The 22,993-nt window shown below is 44.4% G+C and overlaps 2 protein-coding genes across 14 annotated transcripts in view; one reads left to right on the forward strand and one right to left on the reverse strand.

Annotated features, from left to right (window-relative positions):
- The window catches only part of MASP2 (MBL associated serine protease 2), a 13,346-nt gene extending 6,043 nt beyond the window's left edge, over positions 1–7,303 (forward strand). For 3 of the 13 annotated variants that reach the window (XM_042831402.1, XM_042831404.1, XM_042831403.1), the window contains exons 5-11: positions 1,974–2,170; positions 2,727–2,874; positions 3,413–3,531; positions 4,520–4,598; positions 4,906–5,043; positions 5,424–5,498; positions 6,262–7,303. In XM_042831402.1, coding sequence (XP_042687336.1) covers positions 1,974–2,170; positions 2,727–2,874; positions 3,413–3,531; positions 4,520–4,598; positions 4,906–5,043; positions 5,424–5,498; positions 6,262–7,037 — 1,532 coding nt within the window. In that variant the 3' untranslated portion in view covers positions 7,038–7,303. Of the gene's footprint in view, positions 1–1,973; positions 2,171–2,323; positions 2,875–3,351; positions 3,532–4,519; positions 4,599–4,905; positions 5,044–5,423; positions 5,499–6,261 lie in introns of those variants that run through there. The other 10 variants (XM_042831405.1, XM_042831406.1, XM_042831407.1 and 7 more) reach the window with 10 other exon arrangements.
- Positions 7,304–9,265: 1,962 nt separating this feature from the next.
- LOC122167108 (TAR DNA binding protein) lies at positions 9,266–14,848 on the reverse strand. Its single transcript, XM_042831416.1, has 6 exons — positions 14,764–14,848; positions 14,196–14,448; positions 13,357–13,520; positions 12,235–12,375; positions 11,523–11,693; positions 9,266–11,205 (listed from the first exon to the last, which is right to left on the reverse strand). Exons 2-6 carry the CDS (start codon positions 14,431–14,433, stop codon positions 10,675–10,677), a joined length of 1,245 nt encoding a protein of 414 aa, XP_042687350.1. The 5' UTR covers positions 14,434–14,448; positions 14,764–14,848; the 3' UTR covers positions 9,266–10,674.
- Positions 14,849–22,993: the final 8,145 nt, after the last annotated feature.

A 22,993-nucleotide genomic window follows, 5' to 3' on the forward strand; every position in this document is an offset into this window, starting at 1 on the left:
CAGCAGGTAGAAGGAAGCATTACAGCAGGTAGAAGGAAGCATTACAGCAGGACCTGATGCCTGGGGAGAGACAGTGTGTCACTGGCAGTACTGTAAGCAGCACCTGCAGCAGCTCAGGAGAGCGTGCTGGAAAATGTACTTTATTCTCATGTAGCCATCAAATGCTTCTGTAGTTTGAGGCAGAATGAGTGAATTACAGAAACATGCAGAGGAAAAAAAAAACCCAAAACCTGCTGGTACAGCATGAAAGGAAAAGATTTAATTCCCGTTGTAGCTTAACTGTTATATGCTGGTGCAGAGCAGCCAGAACCTCTGTGTGCATTAGTCGAGCTCTCTGTGTTTCTTTGGACCAAGAGGGGCGTTTCAGCCAGGATTTAATTACGAGAGTGCTGGGTTTATGCAGGATAAGCCTTTATTAGTATTTATTGACCTGTTCACTCTGTGCCTTGCTAAGTTTTGTTTGAAATCGTAAGACAGTGAGTTCAGAGCTCACATGGTCACTGTGGTGATGGATAGGTTTATGTCAAATAAGATTAGTTGCACATAAATTCCAGGGATGATGGACAGAGAAATACTGCTTGCTTCTTTATGCTCCTAACATCCTACTGAAATCATTGGGAAGCTAAAATCTGAACTCTGCTGTTAGTTCTGCATCAAGAGTCCTTTCCTATTGCCTACAAAGCCATTTTTCCCTGAGCATGGAATCTGCTGTGTAAGGGAGCATACTCAGGTTGGTAAAGGTAGATTCTGTTGCAGGAAGTTGTTGCTTGTGCTAGAACAAGCACACGGGTGCCCATACGCGACATTACTTGTGTTACAGTATTGTGGTTGTGCTAAGAGTCACACAAATGTAAAACAAAAAGAGAACTTTTTTACACATTCCCACTGTCCAAGTGATCACTTACATCCAGATGGTTCCTGCAGTAGTCAGGAGTGCTGTTGCTCAGGTGTAGGGAGGAAGCAGGTTTCATTGTCCGAAGTAAAAAGGCTTAGAATCCTGGCTGATGACATCCCCAGTCAGTTAAGAGACACTGATGTTCACTTTCGCATTTAAAATCTGGCCCTATTCCATTAAAATTACAACCTTAAATCAGATGGTTTACTTCAGATGGCAGTCTGTAAACAGTGACTGGGTAATGGCTTTTTATTTTATTTTATTTTGTTTTTGTTGAGGGAGGCTCGCGTAGTGTTTTTGATGATACGATTGAAGCGATTTTCCTCTCGGAATTAATTCAGCATCACAGTGTTGCAGAAATATTCCGGTATTATCAGCCAGTCCTGCGTTCCTCATCAGCTGAAGGATTGCTCATACAGCTTTTGCAGCACGTCATAAAGGCTTTGTTCCCAGCTGATCAAAGCACCACTTCACAGCGATCAGATGCTGTCAACAAGCAGAGATCCTCAGGGCACTTGTGGCTGTTCCTCCTCACTGCAGCAGGGAGCATTTGTGGCTCCAATTGTGTCTGCAAGAGGCCCAGCTGGTTTTGCTCAGAAAATACAATTACATTCTAAACGTCTGGCAGCATAGGCATTAAAAAGAAAGCTTCATTCAGAGGCCTCTGGAACTGAGGTGCTGATAGCTGTCCTGGGGCTCTGCACGCTCTGGTGCAGGAGACAAGCTGCAAGTTTAACACCTTGGAATGTTCTGAGCTTCCAGCTATCGCACTCATTTTGAGCACCAGCCCTGTGCCCATCCCAGCAGTGCTGTTGTTGGTGTCCTCCCCCACACTGCTTCTGAGGTGGCAGCGCTGCATAGTGCTTGTGCTGCAGCCCTGCCCGAGCAGAGCACAGCTTTCCAAGCCGTCACAGGTGCCTGCCGGTAGAGTGTGTGACTGCTGCTTCCCTTCAGAGGTCATTAAATTGTGGCTCTGAAACTTTCTCTAAGTCACAAGCATAGAAAAAATGCATAGCAGTTAGCAGTGTGGCTGGACTGGATTAATATAAACACAGTCATTTTCCATTACTTTTTCTAGCCCAGTGTCAGAACCAAGTTTTTACTCAAAGAACTGGAGAAATTGCAAGCCCTGACTATCCAGCACCTTATCCCCCATTCAGCACCTGCAGCTACAGTATCCAGGTAGAAGATGGCTTTCTGATCACATTGGAATTCGTGGAGACCTTTAATGTGGAGGCACACCCCGAGGTGCTGTGCCCCTACGATGTACTCAAGGTAGGGTGGGGCTCCCTCACAGCCTTTGAGACACTGGCTCCTATTCTGCATCTTCCCCAGCCTGTGTTTTGCCACATTCGTTTTGTGTCTCTGTCTCTCTCCTCACTCATTTCTTCTTCCCATCTCTTCAGTTTTGTTGTTGTGTTCTTTCAGCACCTTTCTCCTTTGGGAAATTCACCCGAAGAACAAATGCAAACATGTGTTTAATGACCTGAAAGATTTCAGATGATCACAAGCTTTGCCTGTATCCCAGTGGTACCAGGGGGCTCAGATAAGTCTTTTCCATTCTCTTTGCTTTTCTATCAATGGACCCAGTGATCACTTCCCAGGAATTCCATAGCAGTTAGGATGCTTGGAGGAAAGGCCCTCTGAGGTACTGCAGTGGCAAGCTGTCAGCTAACTCCCTGCCTTTCCTTTGCATGCTTTGCAAGAAAGGGCCATTCAAGTTCAAGGAATTTAAAATTAGTTTGTTGTTCTATAAGCCTCATGGGTGGAGGTGTAAATATAGAGGTGGGGATTTTTTTGTTTTGTTACTGTTTTTCTGCCTTCTTTTCAGATTGAAACACACAAAAAGCAGTTCGGCCCATTCTGCGGGAAGACTTTGCCTGCAAGAATTGAGACACAGACCAGTGTTGTAAATATTACTTTCATAACTGACATGTCAGGAGCACACACTGGATGGAAGGTGAAATACACAGCAGCAGGTGGGTAGACCTTTATCCACTTCTCAAATCCAGACTGTTCCCAGAATTTAATTCTGGAAAGGCCTGAATAGCACTCAAATAGCTGTGCTTTGAAACAGTACTTTCACCCTTGAATTTCTACCTTATTGAATGTAGCTCCCAGTAGTTACTTTTGAAACTGAGTTTTGAGAGAATTCCAGGGTTCGTGCTATCCTTACAGTTAACCTCAGGTTTTGGTATAAGGTGTTATTTTAGGAAATGAATTTCCCACCTGGACAAAAGGTGAGGTGTATGTTTAGGCAGCAGATGCACTGGGTGAATCCTGCCAGCATAGCCTGGCTCTGTGCTGGCCGCTGCACACCTTTGGTGTCAGCCCACAGTTCTTCCTTCTGTTCTCAGTAGCTGTAGATCTGTGCAAGTGAAACAGTGTAGAGGAACGGTAGAGAAGTGCGTTTATTTTTATATTTTGTATATATATAATTTTTTTTTTTCCTTAAGAGCCTCCAGCAGTAAATAGCAAAGTCACTTTAAGGGCAGTTTCTCGTCATTCCGGTGCCAGGTTTGCCGTGCCCCAGTCCTGAAGCACCACCCTATGGCCGCATCGCACCAGTGCAAGCACGGTACACCGTGGGTGACCACTATGAGCTCTCTTGCGACGTTGGATACGTGCTGCTTGAAGTAGGTGAACGTGGCATTCTCAGCCCTATTGCGATCAATTTCTCAGGGGTTAAACATGTGGGTGCCTTTTCTCATTAACAGTTTCTGTTGCTCACATACACCAGTTCTGAGATATTTTCATTACGCTCCATTTGTTAGCAGTTGTCCTTGATACCCTTCCCAAAGAATTGTTTCTTTGTATGCCTGTGTACTGGCTGATGTTCTTTGAACACTGGAGGTTAGCTTATGATCATGCTGGAAGAATGAATAATTTTATAAAAGATTTCAGGAAGTAAGTGAGAATTTATTTTCTTTCATTTGTTATTGCACCTCTTCTGGGAAGTTACAGCTAGTAACTCGGTCATTCCCACTGAACACAGCATTTCTCACTTAGTCCTCAACAGCATCCTGCTTCCTAACTGTTCTAGGCTGCACATGCACACAGCAAAACTTCAGTCAGGGTTAAGTGTCTGCATTTTAGCAAAGCACGCAGACTCTTCTCAGTAGTTATTTTATACTCTGTCTGATTTAGTAGTTGCACACCTTTACTGTTTATGTAGAAACTGAGAATAACAAAACTGATGTGAGGGGTGGTGTTCAAGGGGAAGTGGTGTGAAAATGGATGGATGCAGGCTGCACTCCGTGTCCCTGCAGTGCACTGAGTGGCACTGCATGTCCATACTAGAGAGCAGGCAGCTGTGAATGGTAGAACTGCTGCCTGCAGAAGATACAAATCAGTCTCACGTTTCTAGACACGGTAAGCTGTCCCTGACACATTGAAGACTATTAACTATACTGCCACTATTAACATAGTGGCAGTATAGGAATTATATACATTTAAAGCAGTATTTCTAGTAGAGAGATTTTAAGCAAATAAAAATCTAATTACTGTTTTTTCCTTTCTGAATGAGCAAATAAACGTGTAGCTGGTGCTGCTTTTCTGTAATTAACCCTCCTAATTTGATGTGAAATTAATATGACCTTTTATTTCTATCCGTTTTTCTTGGAGAATGAAAATGTTGTGATGTCTTTTGTAGCAGAATGTCAAAAGAATGCTTCTTGGAACAAACCCATGGCAAAGTGCATCAGTAAGTCCATGTTAACATTAGAACTGGGAAATTTGTGTCAATATTTGTTTATACAAGACAGGTTTTATAAAGAGAACGATAGGTATGGCAGTATGAGAAGCAGTTTCTCATGCTTGCTGACCATTCCCGTTCTTGTCAAAGTACTTTTAGTTTTTGCAAGTTGAAAGAATTTTCAATTTCTGCCATTCTTTAAAATCTCTGCAAGGCACTGGCGGTTGTATCTCACAAAAGAAGCGTGGTGAGGTGGACACCGAACCCACTGGCTTTTAGTATTTAAGACTTCCTTACATCTTTTGCACTGCTTTAGTTGTTGACTGCGGCCAGCCTGCGGACATAGACAGCGGCGCCGTTGTGTACCTCACGGGGCCTGAGAAGACAACCTACAGTGCTGCCATTCAGTACCAGTGTGCAGCCCCCTTCTACACCATGAGGGCTGACAGCAGCGGTAGGTCACAGAGCTCAAGGAACTTCTCTTTCCAAAACACGGTGAAAGGCTGTCATCTGTGGAACTATTACCTGTATTTTTAAAGACTTTTACCTAAGCATGTTGAAATGTTCCCAGGTGGACTAAATTCGTGATCCATTGTAGGTTTAACCCATTCTTACCATTCTCCAGTTAGCAGCATTACATGCATGTGTGGTAGCAAAGGCTGCAGTAGTGTTTGATCCTGCAAACAGCCAGAGGGGAGGTGATACTCCTCATAAGTGCATTAAGCAGTGTAGAGCTCAATGCTGTGACGATGCTCTACAGGTGTTAGGACTCACTAGAACTATGTGCATCTCTTCTGTTCACTTGTTCCTATTTTGATTGTCTGTGAGCTGCAGGTAAATATATATGCAGTGATGACGGATTTTGGAAGAACACCAAGGGAGAGATAACACTGCCTGTCTGTGAACCAGGTAACACATGGATTACTAAAGTTGCTGCAATTAGTGGTTATGGAAGAATCATTAACAAACTGCCAGCTAATACTCACTGCTGTGGGTACAGACAACTATTTTTTACAAGTCTTGGTCTTATCTGAGGCTCTCTATTGCTGCTAGCATTGGAGATTAATGCCATCGACTCAGTGGTTCAGTTCCCTTAAAGAGAGTAAAAAGCTGAACCTCCAATTTATCCCAGCTCCCTGCAGCTTCATGGCTAACTAAACTCTTGTTGCCTGTAAATTGCTTGGAATCGCTTCTGACAGGAAAATTGAATCACTCTCCAGAAGTATTTGAGAGAGAGAAAAAAGCCACTTTTTTTTTAATGCTCAAACTGCTAAATTACACTGTAAAATTACTCAAGATCAAAGAATGACTTTTGGGAGAAACATTTTACAATCTAAAAGCCTAATTGTTCCTCTTATCTTTTAGATTAGAATGTCCATATATTCCAATTACCTTAATTTACATTCAGCACAAATGCATTTAGCTCTCTATGCCCAAATTCTTCAGCAAAACGGTATCTCTTGATTACAGAACTTCTCCAAAAGCTCTATGTTGTACTGACTAATGAAAAGTGTGTGCTAAATCAAATATTCATTTGGAAGCAATTCTACCATTCAAAGTAATCTTGGAATTACATTTAGAATCATTAACTTAATTTTACCCCTACCAGAGTAATAAATCAGTGTCCAAATCTTAAAACGTTAACGTTTTTGCTGCGTTCATTGTTTTACAGTCTGTGGGATGCAAAGAACTGGAGCTGTAGAACGTATTTATGGAGGAAGGAGAGCCAACCCTGGACAATTTCCATGGCAAGTGATGTTAATTACTGAGCGTGGAGAATTAGGAGGTGGTTCACTTTTGTATGACAGCTGGGTTTTAACAGCTGCTCATGTTGTAGCTGAGCAAAGAAATCCCTCAACTTTAAAGATTAAACTGGGGATTTTGAACAAATATTCAGTTCACTATGAGGAAGTCCAGGCAGAAAAAATTTTTATTCATGAAGGTTACAAAAATGATCTTGTCAATTTTGACAATGATATTGCATTGATTAAATTGGAACATAAAGTCCCCCTGAGTACCACTATCTCACCCATTTGTTTACCTGGAAGAGAAGAAAGGTTTCAAATGAAAGCCAACGACACAGTAACTGTATCGGGTTGGGGAAGAACTGAGACCAGGAGCTCTTCTGTGGTACTGCTGTACACTGAATTGATGATTATCAACCAGAAAGTGTGTGCAGATGCATATGCAGGTAAATCACACAACGGCAACCCTCTTGTGGTAACAGACAACATGCTGTGTGCTGGAGCTGAGGAAGGGGGCAGAGATGCCTGCCATGGGGACAGCGGGGGGCCACTCGTGCTCTTGGATGTTCAGACCAGAAAATGGTTTGTTGTTGGTGTTGTGTCCTGGGCTTTAGACTGCGCTGTGGCAGGGCAGTATGGGGTCTACACCAGAGTAACAAGTTACATTCCTTGGATTGAAAGCATCATTACAAATAACTCTTAGTTGATTTTTACTGCTAATTCCTACCAGCTTTTCACTGGTTCTTGGATTACATTACGTAGACTATTTAAATACTTCAAAAACAACACAAAATCCTGCATGTTTATTATTAGGCTTAACTGTTCTTTAAAACAAAACAAAAAACCGAACACTTGAGCATCAATTTTCATTTTTGTTTTGTCCCAGAAATTGTTAAAAGACCATTAAGCGTATGGCAACTTTGTAAATTTAAATAAACTCGAGACTTTTAATTACTCTTTAAAAACTCAGTAAGATCTATTTTGTTTTCTTTTAAATAGCTTTGTGGATTCTTGTAGGACTGCGGCATTACCAGCTAGCCTTTGAACGAACACGTCCAGAGAAAGCAGGCAGAGCAGCATCAAGGTACCTTAAACCACTGTAGTGGATGGGTAGTTGAAGAGCCCTATGTACCTGGGGAGCACACGTACAGAGAAACCTGTCAGGCTCCCTAGGTTACTGCTGTACTGAAGTGCAGGAACAGCTGCACAACCGTAACCTTAAAGGCCTTCATGCTGTCAGCTGTAAAAACCATTTCTCTTAATATAGCTTTAGAACAGAACAAGCTTTCACATTCAGGTATATAAAATACATAATACCAGTACAGTCAAGAACTACTTGGGAGCAGAGTTATGCATGTTCTGCAGTAACTGGTTTTTATCAAGCATGCCCAAATGGTATATCCTTATCTGATAATGTAAAGAGACTGTCTCTCTTTTATCTCACATTCTCTTCTGAGCTCAGTTATTCTAGAAAGTGAAATACTGAAGCCTTCTTAAAAAAAACAAGACTGACCACTTCAATATGTAATCAATAGTATTTTATTTACTTGCTTATAAACACTAGAGTATGCAAAGCAGTTAGAAAATATCACTAAAACTTGAAAACTCTTCAAAAACCTTCAACGATTTTGCTTGAGGGTCAGGAAAGTCTGAAGTTATCAGAGGACTACTCAGCACCGCCAACCCACCTCTTAAAGCCTAAACCTGGGCTTAAGACAGTTTAAAAAAAATAAAAATAAAGCCATGCTAATCACAAAAACTTACCACAAAGTTCCTTGCAGGGATGTCACAGTTAGTCTTTGGAGGTCCAAGAATACCATTTTTAAGTGTTACTCAGCAGAAGTAGCTGGTAATAGTGCAAGTGCTAAAATGCAAAATTCACAATGGTACAGAGTTTGGATATTATTCTGACTTAGGTGCAGAAAAAAAGACTTAAGCAACTTTTTGCAGTGGGATATGAACAAGCACAGGATTAATTTTCAGCCTGTTTTTTGCAACCCCTCTTCAAACCACTTAAGGTATACATTGAGACCCAGCTGATTTAGTATTGCAATTAAAATGGAAAACTAACAGTAGTGCAGCTGTTTAGATGGTCTTCTGTTCACAAGTGTTGATACTCAGTTCTAACTCACATCTATTACAAACTGTGTTAACATCCACACTCTGAAGTTGCATAGCTACAGCACAGTGGTACACTGCGTAAAAGCATGGATCAAGCTTTAGTGGGTTGCAAGTGCAAATAGCTTCAACAATTCTTCAAGTTCCTACCACCAGAGGAAATAATCTTCCAGCAGTCTGCACTGAAAGATCCTGCTCTTTGTTAAGAAGCTGCCTCTTATTTGGCCCTCTGCACTCGCAGTAAATCCATTTTTTTTCAGGCAAGGCTTCTGTCAAACTCATGTACATTCACTAATGCTTTATTTAGCTAGGAAGTCTTTTCTGTGACTAATTCTGAGTTTATAGTCGTCTTCTGAGCTAGAAGTGACACAGAGCTCTACTTCCCACTGGTGGACTGCTCTAAAAATACCCCACAGGAGGTGCTGTGGACGTCAGCACATCTGACAGTGTTTGTTTCCCCTCCATCACACTTCTGGTAAGAGCACCTACTCCTCAAAATAGAAGTAACTTCCCTTGGTACAGATGCAAGGTGGAGGGAACTGCTTACCATTCTAGGTGCGGATACCCAAACTTGGGGAACTGGATTTTAAATATCTACGTATCGCTGAGCAATGCAAAAATGCAGTGGGTTAAGTTGGGTGTCAGGTAGCGACACGTGGTGGCTCCATTTGACTTGCCAACTTTTAGAGCATGCTTATCTGAAACAAACTGAATTGCTGCAAACAAAACTTTACAGAAGTTCATCTCAAAAGGGTAAAATTAATTAACTGCTATGAATTCTTTGCATTCAGGGCTGCAAAACAAAGACACATATTACTTAAATCAGTTTTATTTAAGAATTTCCTACAGTGACAAATCTTATAAAAAGCATCCAAACACGGAACTGCAGCAAACAGCATTCTTAAGGTATCTTACACAGCAGAGCTTCCACCCTCAAGAGGCACACTGAGCTCACCAGTGATGTGCTGCAGGAGCTACTGCCACGCGCATCACAAGCTCAATGTTCTCATCACAAACCCCACCATCTTCAATTCACGTTGCCACACTTACAGATCATTAACAGAAAAAAAAAACAACACACACCATACAGCATTCACAGCAGTTGACATAAGGGAAAAAAAATACAAGTATTCTTTTCACATAAACACATTCAGCTAATTGATTAACTAGGTATAAAACCCACTTAAAGTCTTCCACGTATGGATGTCCTTTGAATGCAAGAACACTCGTACTTTATTTGCTATCATTGCTCTCTGCACACTCTCTCACCAAAGCCACAGGATTGAGAGACATCTCGCCAAGTAAAATAAAATCCCATAATGCACCACCAGGTCTCCGCATGCGCTCTCTTTTTTCTCGCTCATACCAGCCCTCTCATGCCTCGGCACCACCATCAATCCCACACAAGGTTTCAGAAGTTCAAACAGCTTTCTGGTTCCATCTCACAGCCTTGCGTTCATAGCGTTGATACGACTCCATGAAATAAAGAGTAGCGGATAAAAATGGAACACCCACCGTCTAAGACGCAGCATGTGCGGTGTGATGAAGTATTCTTGGATGAGAAAGCATGTAGACAGAAGTATTCCTAAGGCAGAATATTTACAGCACTGCTTTCAATGAAGTGCTTCTTCCATACACATTTGAAATGAGATGAACTGCGGAGATTAAATGAAGCCTTCATATCGTACTTTAGTATGGAGGGGAGACAGTGTTAAAAAAGAAAAACAACAACAAAAAAAACAAACGAAACAGAAGAACAACACTGAGTTCTCCAGTTGGGGCACTTGGAGATTCTTATGGTGGGATCAAATTAAAAACGAGAGGGAGAGAATGCTGTTTCTGACCAATGGTTTCCATTTTGAACATGCAAAGAATTCAGGTAGCCAGGAAACGAGGGGTAAAGTACTACAAGAGAACCCTTTCCTATTGATTGTAGTGTTAGTTTACCTCTCAGGCAAACAGCAGTCCACTTCCAAACATTCAGTATTCCAACAAGTTATGTAACAAAACTTATAAAATTCCTTTTACCTTTCTTCCTCTTCCTTTTTTTTTTTTTTGTTTGTATGTTTTTTACAAAAGAAAGACATCAAAAATACTGCTGAATATACCGCACATTGAACAAACTGATTTGGAAAAAATTTATATGTAATTTACAGTATACTTACCACGCGTTAGAAAAATTTGATTTCCCACCAAAGAGTCAGTATGAGAGCCCACTGCGTCTACATTCCCCAGCCTGACGATTTGGAATCCATGCTTGAACCAAAGCCTCCGTTAAACCCACTGCTGGACCCCGCGTTGGAAGCTGAGCCCCAGCCTATTGCTGCTCCCGAGTTGGAACCACCGTAAGAGTTATTTCCTGAGCTGAAGCCCTGATTCTGTTCCCGCTGCATGTTGCCTTGGGGCTGGTTGTTTCCCGACGGCCCTGACTGGTTCTGCTGGCTAGCCAGCATGCCCATCATCCCCCAGCTGCTCTGCAGGGCTGCCTGTGCTGCTGCCATCATGGCAGGGTTGATGCTAAAGGCTCCGAAGTTCATGCCACCGCCCATGTTACTGCCCTGGTTGTTACCCAGTCCTCCCCCACCTCCTCTGCTGTTGCCAAACCCCCCCTGATTCCCAAAACCTCCTGGATTACCACCAAATCTTCCACCTCTCTCTAACTGCCTATTGCTATTGTGCTTAGGTTCAGCATTGGATATATGTACGCTGATTCCTTTAATGATCAAGTCCTCTCCACAAAGAGACTGGGCAACCTACAAAAAATAAGGGATTAGTTAAACGTAGGCTATTATATTTTTTTAATAAGAACATTTAGTAGCACAAGACAAAATAAGCCCGTTTAATCCTAAGCAGATACTTATTTAACCTGAAAAGAAGCATATGTGTAGATATGAGGTGTTCTATCTTCATGTTTGCTACAGAACTAACTGCAGTATAAAAGCTGTATGCACAACAGCATCTGAGTAACCTAACCTCAGCCAGGCCAACACCACCGAAGGGACCCTAAGGGTCACCCAGCTACTGAAACACAGGCTGTCTAAACATGAGGTTAAAATGCTTTAACACGTACCTGATCATCTGCAAATGTAACAAAAGCAAAAGCTCGGAAAGGTTTAGGAATGAAGACATCTACCACTTCTCCATACTGAGCAAAGAACTGCTGGAGTTCATCTGCTGTCATGTCCTCAGTGCAGCGCCCAACAAACACTTTTCTGCTCCGCAAAGGCTCGTCAGGACTTTGCTGAAGAGAATTGAAGAGAGAAGTGTAATTAATAATGAAAACTTTAACATGAAGAGCGCTGTTCAGAAGACTGAAGATAACGAAGTTTGAACTTGTAAGCTTAAGACTTCCAAAATTCTGTTCAGAGAGCATGTCTGCAACTTGGTACAGATGGGAACAGGCAAATAAAGGTAGTCAGTTACAGACAGTGCAGGACATGTCACTGTGCTGTACATTTAACTGCATATGCACACGAACAGAAAAGAGTCACTGATATTCCATAGTTTATATATTCTGCCTCCTCTGTGCATCAGACAAGGATAAGCAACATACTGCTGCATGTTAATAACACATTATTTTGAATTTTATATTGGGAAATTGAGTCCCCAACACCTCTCATTCTCTTCCTGTTCACCCACCTCCTCTATTTTCTTTATCCTAAACCCAAAAACCACAACCAGGGCTTTTATTAATGTGTTCATCTGCTCACTTTGCACAGTGGCTCAAGAAGAGTAGTTGTGAATGTTAGGTAAGACAAAGGTAGTCATAAATATGAAAGTACCTTAGAGTTGGGAAGCTTACAGTCGCACCATCTGCCATCTATCATGTGTCTCTGGGACATGACTTTCACCTGGGTTTCGTAATCCGTAAAACGAACAAAACCGAAACCCTTTGAGTGACCGGTCTTAATATCCTTCTTAACCTAGGATAAAAAAGCAGACTTTGAAACAGAACGCAGTAGCACTGTGCTCGTACTGACGACATTAATGGCATGCTATTTACCTATCATCTTCTGTATCAGTCTTGATATCATCGTCACCAGGAAGGATGCACTCAGATCTGATTACCCCCTTGTACTCAACTACCTTTTCCTATGAAACTAGCCTTGCTATTACACAGTCACAGCACAGGCTTCTGACACCTACAAATTTAATGCATTCTGACTGCTTTGAGCCCCTGTGTTAGTTACCGAAGCAGCGGGATCAGCACCTGGATATAATTATTTTGTAACACTGTAATGGCATAGGCAGACTTGCTGTATAAACAAAGCAACCACACATAGCTGCATGTGGGACACAGCCAGGTAACAGAAGGTAAAGATGTAAGAGCATTTCCGTGGCAGTGAGATCTTCCCCTTCTGGGAAGATAAAAATATCCTGCATGAGAAGAGAGAAGAAAACTGAAGCGAGCTTGTATTTCAGCTTCTCTCAGCAAAGAGCCCCTAGGCCTGGCCAGGTCACCACAGCTGTGCCTGTCCCAGACCAGCAGCACTAGCACACTGCTTGCAGCTGGCACAGGAGATGCTGCACAGGCTGTGTGAGGTAGTGGTGACACAGAGGCAACCTAGAGCATGGAACATGCTGTTCCTGAATTAATTTAGTAAGGCTTTGTTTCAAAGTTTGAAAAATAGACACATTCTCAGCTTCAACCATTAATAATGGTAACAAACAGATCTTAATATACTGTACCCATTAGGCAGATCTGCATGGATTACCACTCCCAAATACTCCTACCTGTACCTACACCAGTCTGCAGCGACAAGGCTCATGCAACAAACTACCTACGAACTGAGGCCCACAGCTTCAAATCTGCTCTGCACGTACATGGCTCTGGTTCTTTCTACTGGCACTGTCAGAACCCCGATTTCGAATCAACATCTTTCCTTACTCAAGAAGTATTTTACCTGCACCATGAGAACTTCTCCAAACGTACTGAAGTATTCCTTTAAGTCTTGTTCTGTAGTTTTCCAGGGTAAACCTAGGACAATTAAGTCTGAAGTCTTCTGTACTGCTCGTTTTACCTTCACGGCTGATGATGCATCTGTTTCATCCATTTTTCTCTTATTATCTGAATACAACGATGTACGTTAGAAATTATCCTCGTAAACTTGGAAACTGCTTCCACTAATCTTGAACAGTGTGGTATAAAACCAGACAACAATAAGAGAAAGTGCAGACTGCGGAAGAACACACGCCAGCTGTTGGAGGTTATCATTACGACCCACAGTCTGCAAGCGTGAGGAAAGAAAGAACTACTTTACCAAATCCTCCTCAAAAATACATTCTGAGTTAGTTTTGCATTAGTTCACTCAAGGACCACCCAGTAATGTTTAGAGTCCTCTGAGGATGAGAACAAGACGGGTTTTTAACAAGAATATGAAATGAGAAGACCATTTCTAATTCTGGAGAGAGTGCCTTTGGTTGCTCTTTTCCTCAGCACTTATCTCAAAAGGTAGCTGTGACCAAAGCATGGCTCGAAGCATCTGTGAGCACACACTGAGCCAGCAATCTTTAGAAGTTCTAATTAGGCTGCAGCTCTCCCAAGCACAACATAGAACTTTGTCATTCAAGCACTTCTGCAGCTAAAGAATTAAAGATTCGTGTGCATCTGAAAACTCAGCAGGTTCAACTTCACCTGCGGGACGAACACGAGTAAAATCAGAGGATTTCTGCCAACGTGAGGACTCGACACGCATCGACTAAAAGCACGCTCGTAAGGAAACACAAAGGCGCAGGCACGAACCTTTGGGGTAGTTCACCACATAGACCAGGTTGCCCCAGCCGGCCTCGGGGGCGTGCAGGATGCCCTCCACCAGCCGCACGCCCCGCATACACTGCGACACCGGGTTGCGGTAGCGCAGCCCACACGCCCCGGGGAACTGCGCCGTCACGGTGGACAGCAGCACCGTGCCGTCATCCTCCGAGGGGATCTCGATGGGCTCGTCATTCTCGTCCTCCGTGACCCGGATGTACTCCGACATCTTCGCTGGAAGTCACTGAAGCGTGGGAGAGAAACACGCGTAAACAACCGCCCGAGCGAAGCGCGACGTCGGCTTCCGGCCTCCGCGCCTCGGGCCCGATCGCGGCCAACACACAGCGGCACGGAGCGGCGCCGCGCACGGAGCGGCAGCGCCTCGCCCCGGCCCGAGCAGCGCGGGCCCCGCAGCGGCGCCGCGGGGCTCAGAGCCGCCCGCGGAGCGACCCGCGAGAAGGGCTCGGGCCCCGGCCCCGCCGCCCGCCTGACCGGCGGCCCATCTGGCCCGACCCCCCACCCCCGGCGGCCCCGTCTGCAGAACCCCGAGCCGCCTCACCGGGCGGGAAGGCAGCGCCGTGTCCTCAGCCGTCAGCGCCTCCGCCGCGCGCCGCACAAAATGGCGGCCGCCGCCTCCCGCGGAGGCCGGGCCGCGGGGCGAACCACTTCAGAAGGCGGAGGGGAAGATCGGCGCGCCGCCGCCGGCCTGGGGGAAGAGGTCGGGCTCGAGGCACGCCGCCTTCGAGCCGAGCCGGAGCCGGGCCCGAGCTTCCGGAACGGCGCAGGCGGCGAGAACCGGGAACGGGGCGGCAGCCCGCGCCGGCGCCCCCGCGCACGGAGGTGGTACGGACCGAGCCGCGCATGCGCGAGCTCGCGGGGGCCGCCGGGAGGGGCGGGGCAGCGCGAGGCGTTCTCGCCGCGTGCGTCTTCCTCACTGAGCGGCTGTGCGCCGAGAGGGGCGGCGTTGGTTTGTCTGCTCTGCCCGGCGTCGTAAAGCCATTCGGTGCGGCTGCTAGGTGTGTAACGTAGGTCGTGCTGGCTGTTGTAGCGCTGTTTACCATAACAGGGTTTAATCCTTTGTAAGCCCAATTTCTATTTACTTAAAGGGAAGTTAAACCTTCCCGTACTGCACAGCGATCTCCTGAATCGAAAGCCACGATAGCTAAAGGACCCTCGTGTCCTGCTGCTGCTCTTCTGGCTCCCTGAGGTAAAGCCGCCGTGCAGGACTGTGTGCGTGCTGTGCTCACAGCCCAGCAGCCCTGTGTGCAGGCAGCAGGGCTGAGGGGGCTGAAGCCGCGATCTGTGCCGTGCTGTGGTAAGGAAAGCAGCTCCTGTCTCCACCTGTTCTTGGTGCCTCTCTTCCCATCCACGCATGGGCTGTGCTCCCACCTAACTTGACTTCCCTTGCACTTCCCTCTCTCTCAAAAACAAAAAAAAAAAAAAAAAAAAAAAAAAGGCAATATTAGTAGAGGTAGATGATTACTGCTAGGAAGGGCCAATCCAGTTCCTTGCATCAATGCAGAGACTTGCTGAGTATTTAAGGCTCCCACTTAAAATTTGCAATTGTAAAAATTGGCTCTGGCACCATTGAAACCTGGCCCATCTATGCCCTTGTAGCTTTAGACTCAGCCTTATCATTTAATTACCGTTTTCCAACAGAGTTCTGAGAGCGACTCACAAGGCTCAGGCTGACGAGATAAGCTAATGCTTCACGTAGGCGTTCTCTTGAAATTCCTACATTTTCCAGCCATCCACAAGATGCATCCCAAACCCAGTTCTGGTGTTGCCAAGTCAGCACGGAGGTAGTCAGTGTTGTCTGAACACGCTGTGAGGACTGAGCGGTAATTGCAGCATGTCAACATTACCTACTGCACCATTTCAAGTCAAAGCTATAGTTTAGCAATCATGCTATTTGAAGAGGTTGTCGTGGCATTCAGCCAAAGTGACCTCTATCTGACAGAGCATCTGCTGGTAATTTTATTAATGAGCAGAGTAAACATCAACCCTGTGCTAGATTTGTGCAGGTAAGAGCTAGGGGAGGGCAGTGAGCCTGCTGCCTGTACAGGGAAAGGGAAGAAAGGCGATTGTTCACAAGAGAAACTGGCCTCTACAGCTCATTCCTCAGATTTTGCAACAACCAACCTTAGAATTAAACAAATGTGATGTTTTCTGTAAAAACAGGGATTCTTGCAGCGTTTTCCTACTGTTAGTTTGCACGTTTATTAGATTTAAGTTAAGCAAACAACAGCAGTATTGCTCTTGAAGTAACTACACCAGCAGGCAGGCAGCTAGCTAATTCACCAGTTCTCTCACGCTGGCAATTCACAGTGCCCATGGGTGCAGCCAAATGCAGTACCATGGTACTAGCCATCATGTATATCGAGTTAAGTGTGCCCACAGGAAGAAAAGAAAATGCAATACAATAACTATTTGCTGCTCTAGGTTAAGTGTGCTCAGGGGTACAAACAAACTCCGAAACCATCAGCTGTTTGTTCTCTCTCTCCCAAAAGCACTTGGGGTGAAAAACCAACATCATTGGGCATGCAAATATAACCTCATGATTAAACAAACAAGCAAAAGAGATAAACAGGGAGTACTGAGGCCTATTTCTAACTTCAGTTAGATCAGTAAAAAGGATTTAAATAATGATGGCATTTCAGTGTAATTGGATTCTGGCCTGGCTTTGCCAATAGTAAGTAAGGTGCATCTCTCACCCTTACTTAGTGGGAATGACAATCACAATTTCCCCTCTCTTGATTGGGAGAAAGGTTCTCTGCAGAGAAATCTGAGCAACTTAAAGATCACGTTCTCCATGTTGGTTCTCATTCTAACTACATAGCGAGAAAAAAAAGAGCCTGCATCCTTTCAGTCAGTCTTACTCTGTTCCTTTATAAGCACAGTCCTCCCTACCACGAGCACCAAGTAAAGCCCACCTTGCACGTATTTACCTAAAGGAAGAGGACACTGCAGTTATTTATTTCTCTTTGTCATTTGAGGCCATTTGAGCCTTCAATTAAGCAGGTTGTATATCAGATACTGTTCTCTCCCAAGAGAGCAAGATCAGTAATATTTCATTTTCCTAGCTACAGCTGAAAATCCATTCACACACAGAAGAGCAGTGCTTTACAATACTTATCTTTCTCCCTTCCTCTTTGAAGAAGCTTTCATCACAAGGACATTTGCAATAATTACTTCCTCCTTTCCCCAGAAACGTCTACCATAAGCAGAACTTTCTGCACACAAGCAGAGGAAAACTTTGCTCTACATACACATACAAAACTTCTCCTGTGAGCTTCCCAATATAAAGATTAAACACCTGACCAGACCCTCTTTTTGGGGAGAACACTTGGAGCCACACCTTGCAGTCACAAACTATCCCACCTAGGCTGGGTGTAAGGCTGGTGATGTTCTGCCTTCAGTTCCAGGTGGGCAGTAACAGTCCTGCCAGCAAACCCAGTGCAGTAACAGACCCTCAGGGACAGGGAATGAAAACATGAAAATCTATAGCTTCAGTGTTCTTTAACCCTTGGTGCTGAGGCCAGTCTTGCATCAGCTCTGCAGTAGTCTTACACAGGATCACAAATGTTGCATTAAACTCTGATAAACTGCAAATGAAATATTTATGTTAAAAAAAATTCCTAATACCTAGCAGCCTAGAAACAATTTCCTACAGAAGAGCTTCTTTTAAGCATAATAAGCAGCTTCCACCCATGTAAAATACCTGGAAAGGGCTCTCAGTCCGTTGTTCTCACAGCAGTGCTCTTCCTAACCCCCTTTGTTGAAGCAGTTCTAAGGCTTCATTACGGCGCCTGACTGCAAGCAACTTTCCCATGATCCTAAAAGGCCACCATTTCAATTATTTCATTTTAAATCCACCTGAGATGGTTTTCTCATTCCTTATTTCCTGTCCTTATTTACTTAACTCTTCCAAAACTGATTGGAGCTCCTGATGTGTTTTTCAAGCTCATAGCAAGCACAACTGAAGCCAAATGATTTGTGTGCTTGACTTGCAGGGAGCCAGAAGGACGCGGTGCCTGTTAGCCTGGGACCTTCCAGCACTAGTAGCTGTTAGGAAAAAAACCTCTGGCTTTCTTCCTCTGCCTCACTACGAAGTGAAACTGCTACTTTTTACTGCCAGACAGATGCTGAGTGTTAGAGAAAGAAGAAACTATCAGAATTGGCAATGAATGTTTGTGGGAGTGAGGCTGATTTGCTCGTGCTCTTTTCAGACTGCTGGGGTCAGCCATCCAGGTGTGGTTTCCCAGAGCCCTCATCTACAGAAAGATGCACTTGGCAAGGAGAAAATGTGCAGTGATTGGAAAGGCAGCAGTGGTGACAAAAGGCCGCTCTCAGCTCCGCAGCATCTGCTGGCAGTTTGGTGCTGACTGCTACCTTTGTTTCTGAGCTGTGAGCTACAGACAGTGGGTGGAAGCCATGGAAGCAGGAGGGCCGTGCTTCTGTTGGCTACCCCGAGCACAAACGACTGTCTTGTTACACTGAGCAAGCAGCAGTGCTGCAGCGTTCCAGCTCCTGCTGACACAGTTGCTAATTCTTACTTGTCTGCTGAGACAGAGGGAATGTTTTCTTGTCTTGGGGAATGTTTTCTCTGGCTTTGTGCTCTAGGTTGGCAGACAAGTGGCAGGCATTGTGAGGCTGGCGTCAAATATCACCTTTTTGTTTTAGTTTAGACAACGTGGTTGGAGGATTTAAGTTAGCGGAGTTTGTGACTGTGATCATACACAGGAGTCTTGCTTTTAGAAGCTGAAAATCAGGGTTCAAAGCACAACGGCACGTAGCATCTGACATCTTCACCATCTTGTTTGATTGGTACCTGTGGGAACTGCCCAACGTTTGCATCTTGTACATGGAGAATGCAGAAATTAACTGCGTTCTGTTTTGTTTGGCAGAACCAGCAAACCATCTGCAAATCACCTCCCTAGTTTTTCTGGCCCATCCACAGCAGAGCCTGGGAAGAATGTCAGCCTGTGGTTCTCAGAAGCACCCAGGAGGTTCTCGGAGCTCGGCTCCTGGTGAAGATGTGGCAGGCATCTTCCAAAGGAATTTGCCTTGTACAGCGGACTGCAGCTAGGATTCAGGCTTTTTAGATTATGCAGTAACTCCCAGCGCAGGAGAGTGTGAATCTCCACCAGCACAGGATCCACAAACCAAAGGACAAATCCCAGCTGTGCTGGGAGCTACGGGTCCTTACACCTGCACCTGGTTTGCAGTGAATACAAACATTGGTACTTACAGCTGCAGTTGGAAATAGACTCTTCAATGCTAAAACCACAGGTGGCTTGGGTAAACTTGAGCAGCTTTTCCTCTAAGTGGGAATAGCATAAAGGATAAATTTGCCAGGATCAATTTAAGAGCTGTTTTGTTGGGTTTTCCTTAGTTTTTTTTCTTTTTTTTCCCTTCTTTCCTCTGAAACAGTGGGCATAATTTTTTGCAAACGTGCATGGAAGCAGTAGCTCAAGTATGAGACAGAGACTGTTTTAAAATGGTTTGGTTGTACTGCCTACTCGGTGGTATTCTTTTAAAGAACATTTACGAAAGATTTATGTAAAATCTATCTTTTGTCTACTTAAAATATGTCAAATGGATGCACAGGGCAAAATTTAATGCATATGGGTTTTCATTATTTTAAATCATTTGCAATATAAATGATTTACTGTGACATCAGACGTTCGTTCTTTGGCTGTCCACCATAAATTGAAGCCCACCCAAATTTCCACTTTTATATTTCTGCGTTCCCTCCCCCAGTATCTCTAACCTCAGCTCTGCGATTCTTCATGTAAATGACTTTCAAGAAGGAAAGGAAGGGAACACATAATTGGCCTTAATACAGGTAATACTGAAAGAAAAGCGAGACCTTTATGTGAGAAATTGTTGACAGCTGTGGAAAGGGGGGAACTAATGCATGTAGGAGAGCAAGTCCTTCCTGATGAGAGCTACTGGATGTGATCAAATGGACTTCAGTGCTGCTGAAACTGCCAGAGGTGACAGACATCTATCTTCTGCTTCCTGAATGTTTGCATGTCTTTTTAGCGTCTTTCCATTTATAATGCAGTTAATTGAACACTGACCTGTTAACGTTCCACACAGCTGTTTGGAAAATTGAGGTAAGCCAGTTTGCCCAAGGTCATTCTTGATGTTCATAGTGAGAAACGGGTGACAGCTGATGCCCAGAATGATGCCCTCATTGCAAACCTTCTCCTAAAACATGCAAAAATCTTAAGAGACAGATTTTTTGGAAGACCTTGTGGGGAACAGCATTCATTATTGCATTTTCTGGTTGTGTCATGACAGTTAATGCACACAGACCTTTGGACCCATCATCAGCCTGTATGTGAAGCCTTCCTGGCTCCGTATTTACTGAAAGCTGCTGCTACCTGTTAGTCCTTCAGCAGCCTGTGCTACAAGGCTTAACCACCTCAGCTCAGCCCTGTTTCTCATCCACGCATGTCATCTCAAGACCTACGAGGTCAGCAGACTCCACTGAGATCCTTATTTCTACTAATCACATTGAAAGACAGTTCCGTTTGAACCAGATGTTGTATCTGTGCAAGCTTCCCCCCATCCACAGCACTTCGACATCACTCCCTCCCTAATTGCTGCCCAACGATTGCACTATTACTGCCCACACAGATAGTTCTCAAATGTGAATTTCCTAAAGATTTGTAGCAATTCTGAGCAACGTTACAAACTTCAGCACCGTCCTGAAGGGAATCTTAATTCTGATATCCAGACTATCTGCCCAGTCCTACATTTAGGTGTGTCTGATGGTCACCGCTGAAATATTTCATGCCTTTCCCACAGTGCTACTCCTAAAGCAACAGCACTGCCAACAATATTCATCCTGCAGTCAGAGCAGGGTTAGATCATGTGGTGGGCCTGCATGTGCTGGTCTTCATTCTAGCCTCCAGTGGCTTTACTACTGCAAGATCCAATTGAGAAAAATGCTAGCCTACTTCTGATTTATGTAGCAAAGTGCAGAGGAGAGCAGAAGCTTTTAGTATCTTGGGAAGTGGTTAGAAATTAAGGCCAAAGAAAGGACACTCGTGCCCATTACATCCTTAAAAAAACCCAACAAATCTTCAGTGAAAGTCCTGGCTGCTGAACTGTTCCTGGGCTGGCAGATGTTCACAGCTCCCTTGGCAGATACAGAGGAAAGCTAATGGGCCCATTTCAATACCGGCCCTTACAACTGCATTCAGAGGGCTGTGCAGTTGTGAGGAGGCCTCGCAGGGCCGGATTCTTTCAGCTTTTTGTCCTGAAGTGAAATTAGGGAACGCATCAAATCTTTTAAGAACTCTGATGATCTCTTGTCAGCGATCTCGGCTGAACACAGGGCTTCAGTGGAGATGTGGATGAGGGATGGAAATGAATGCGAAGTGCAAGGCTGACACCTGGAGGGCACTGCTGAGCTGCAGGCAGCCTGGGGGAGCTGGGGATGCTGCAGCACAGCGTGGGTTAGGAAAGCTCAGAGGAGGTGGTTTTGGATCTGCTCTTCTCTAGTGAAGGACTTTCGATATTCTTCCCTCTCCTCTCTTCTAACAAAAGAAAAAAAAATCCAAATTTCGATCTCAGCTTTTCCATATCTATTTTTTTAGGAGTGGATAAGAGCAAAAGAGCAAACGCTGGGTTATCTAGGTTTTCACTTCTTCCACATTCAGGAATACTTTGATCAAAACCTTCTGGCTCAGTAAGCCACTGCAGGCAGTGAGTCAGTTCTTTGGTTGTTTAGCATAACTTATTTGATTGCTGCATGCCGGCTTCCTGCTGCTGCTTTGTCCTTTGTGTAACGGTGCTGTGAGTTTCTGGAGCAGAGACTTGCAGGGCAGTTCCTACTGCCAAAGCTGCAGCTGGCAAGTTGGCATCACGTAGAGCTTGGTCTTCTCGTGCCTGGCTGTCAGCGCCCGTGGTAAGGCTCTTCTTGAAGCTGATCCTAATCAAGGAATGCAAGGCAGCTTCTGGGACAAAGTCTTTGTGCTTTTGGAGGTTTGCTTCCCAGCCTGGCAATCACCCATTCGCAGTGCTTACTCAAACCTTTCCAGTAATCTTTCTTCTCTGCCAGGAATTATCTTCGTATTTCTGAAAGTCGTTTTTGCTTGATCTAATTTTAGAATATGTTAATAAATGAGTTGTTTACTGTGCTGTCATGACTATACACTGCATATCTCAGAAACCCAAATATTCCATGTCCATTACCACTCCTTAATTCCACTGTGGTTCCAATCAGCATAAAATTTGCATAGCAGTAAATATTTTCTTTAAATGGAAATGGACAAAAAAAAAAAAAAAGTTATTTTTCAGAACTCAGTTCTACTAATTCAACTGCAGCACACCTTCCTTATCCTCCATGTGTCTTTACCTCTGTCCTAGTTGACTGCATTTCTTTCTCTCCTAGCCATCAGACTTCCAAGATATCACCAATATTATGTTCCTCCTGCTGTGGATACCAAACTACTCCATACATTCCCACCCACACCAGCTCCATGGGTGAGCCATAAAAATACTTCCTCCAGGCACTGGGGAGCAGAAGAGAGGCACGCTGCCAACTCGAGCAGCAGCACAAGACGTTCGGTGTGCTGGAGGTGCTTCTTTTCAGCCCAGAGACCTGAAAAGAATACCACCATCTCTGAGGCTCCTGTTCCTCCAGCATTTATTAACCAGTAAGGTTCTGAAGAGGCAACAGCATCTTTCCTCCTCCTCCAGTAATGTTGCCTGCACTGGATTGTCAGTTACTCTGTCATACTGGATCACTTGTGGTTATGCAGCAGTGTAGA

The sequence above is a fragment of the Centrocercus urophasianus genome, unplaced genomic scaffold (genome assembly GCF_019232065.1).
Source record: "Centrocercus urophasianus isolate 14NV4802_14NV808 unplaced genomic scaffold, USGS_Curo_1.0 seq_36, whole genome shotgun sequence".
Taxonomy (NCBI): domain Eukaryota; kingdom Metazoa; phylum Chordata; class Aves; order Galliformes; family Phasianidae; genus Centrocercus; species Centrocercus urophasianus.

Bases quoted from the DNA above. Each gene is read 5' to 3' on its own strand.
- LOC122167108 (XM_042831416.1), bottom strand. From the start codon at position 14,433: ATGTCGGAGTACATCCGGGTCACGGAGGACGAGAATGACGAGCCCATC. The intron at 13,521-14,195 runs GTTCGTGCCTGC...CGTTGTATTCAG, and splicing joins TGTGGTGAACTACCCCAAAG to ATAATAAGAGAAAAATGGAT. The intron at 12,376-13,356 runs GTAAAATACTTC...TTTTTATCCTAG, and splicing joins GAGAAGTTCTCATGGTGCAG to GTTAAGAAGGATATTAAGAC.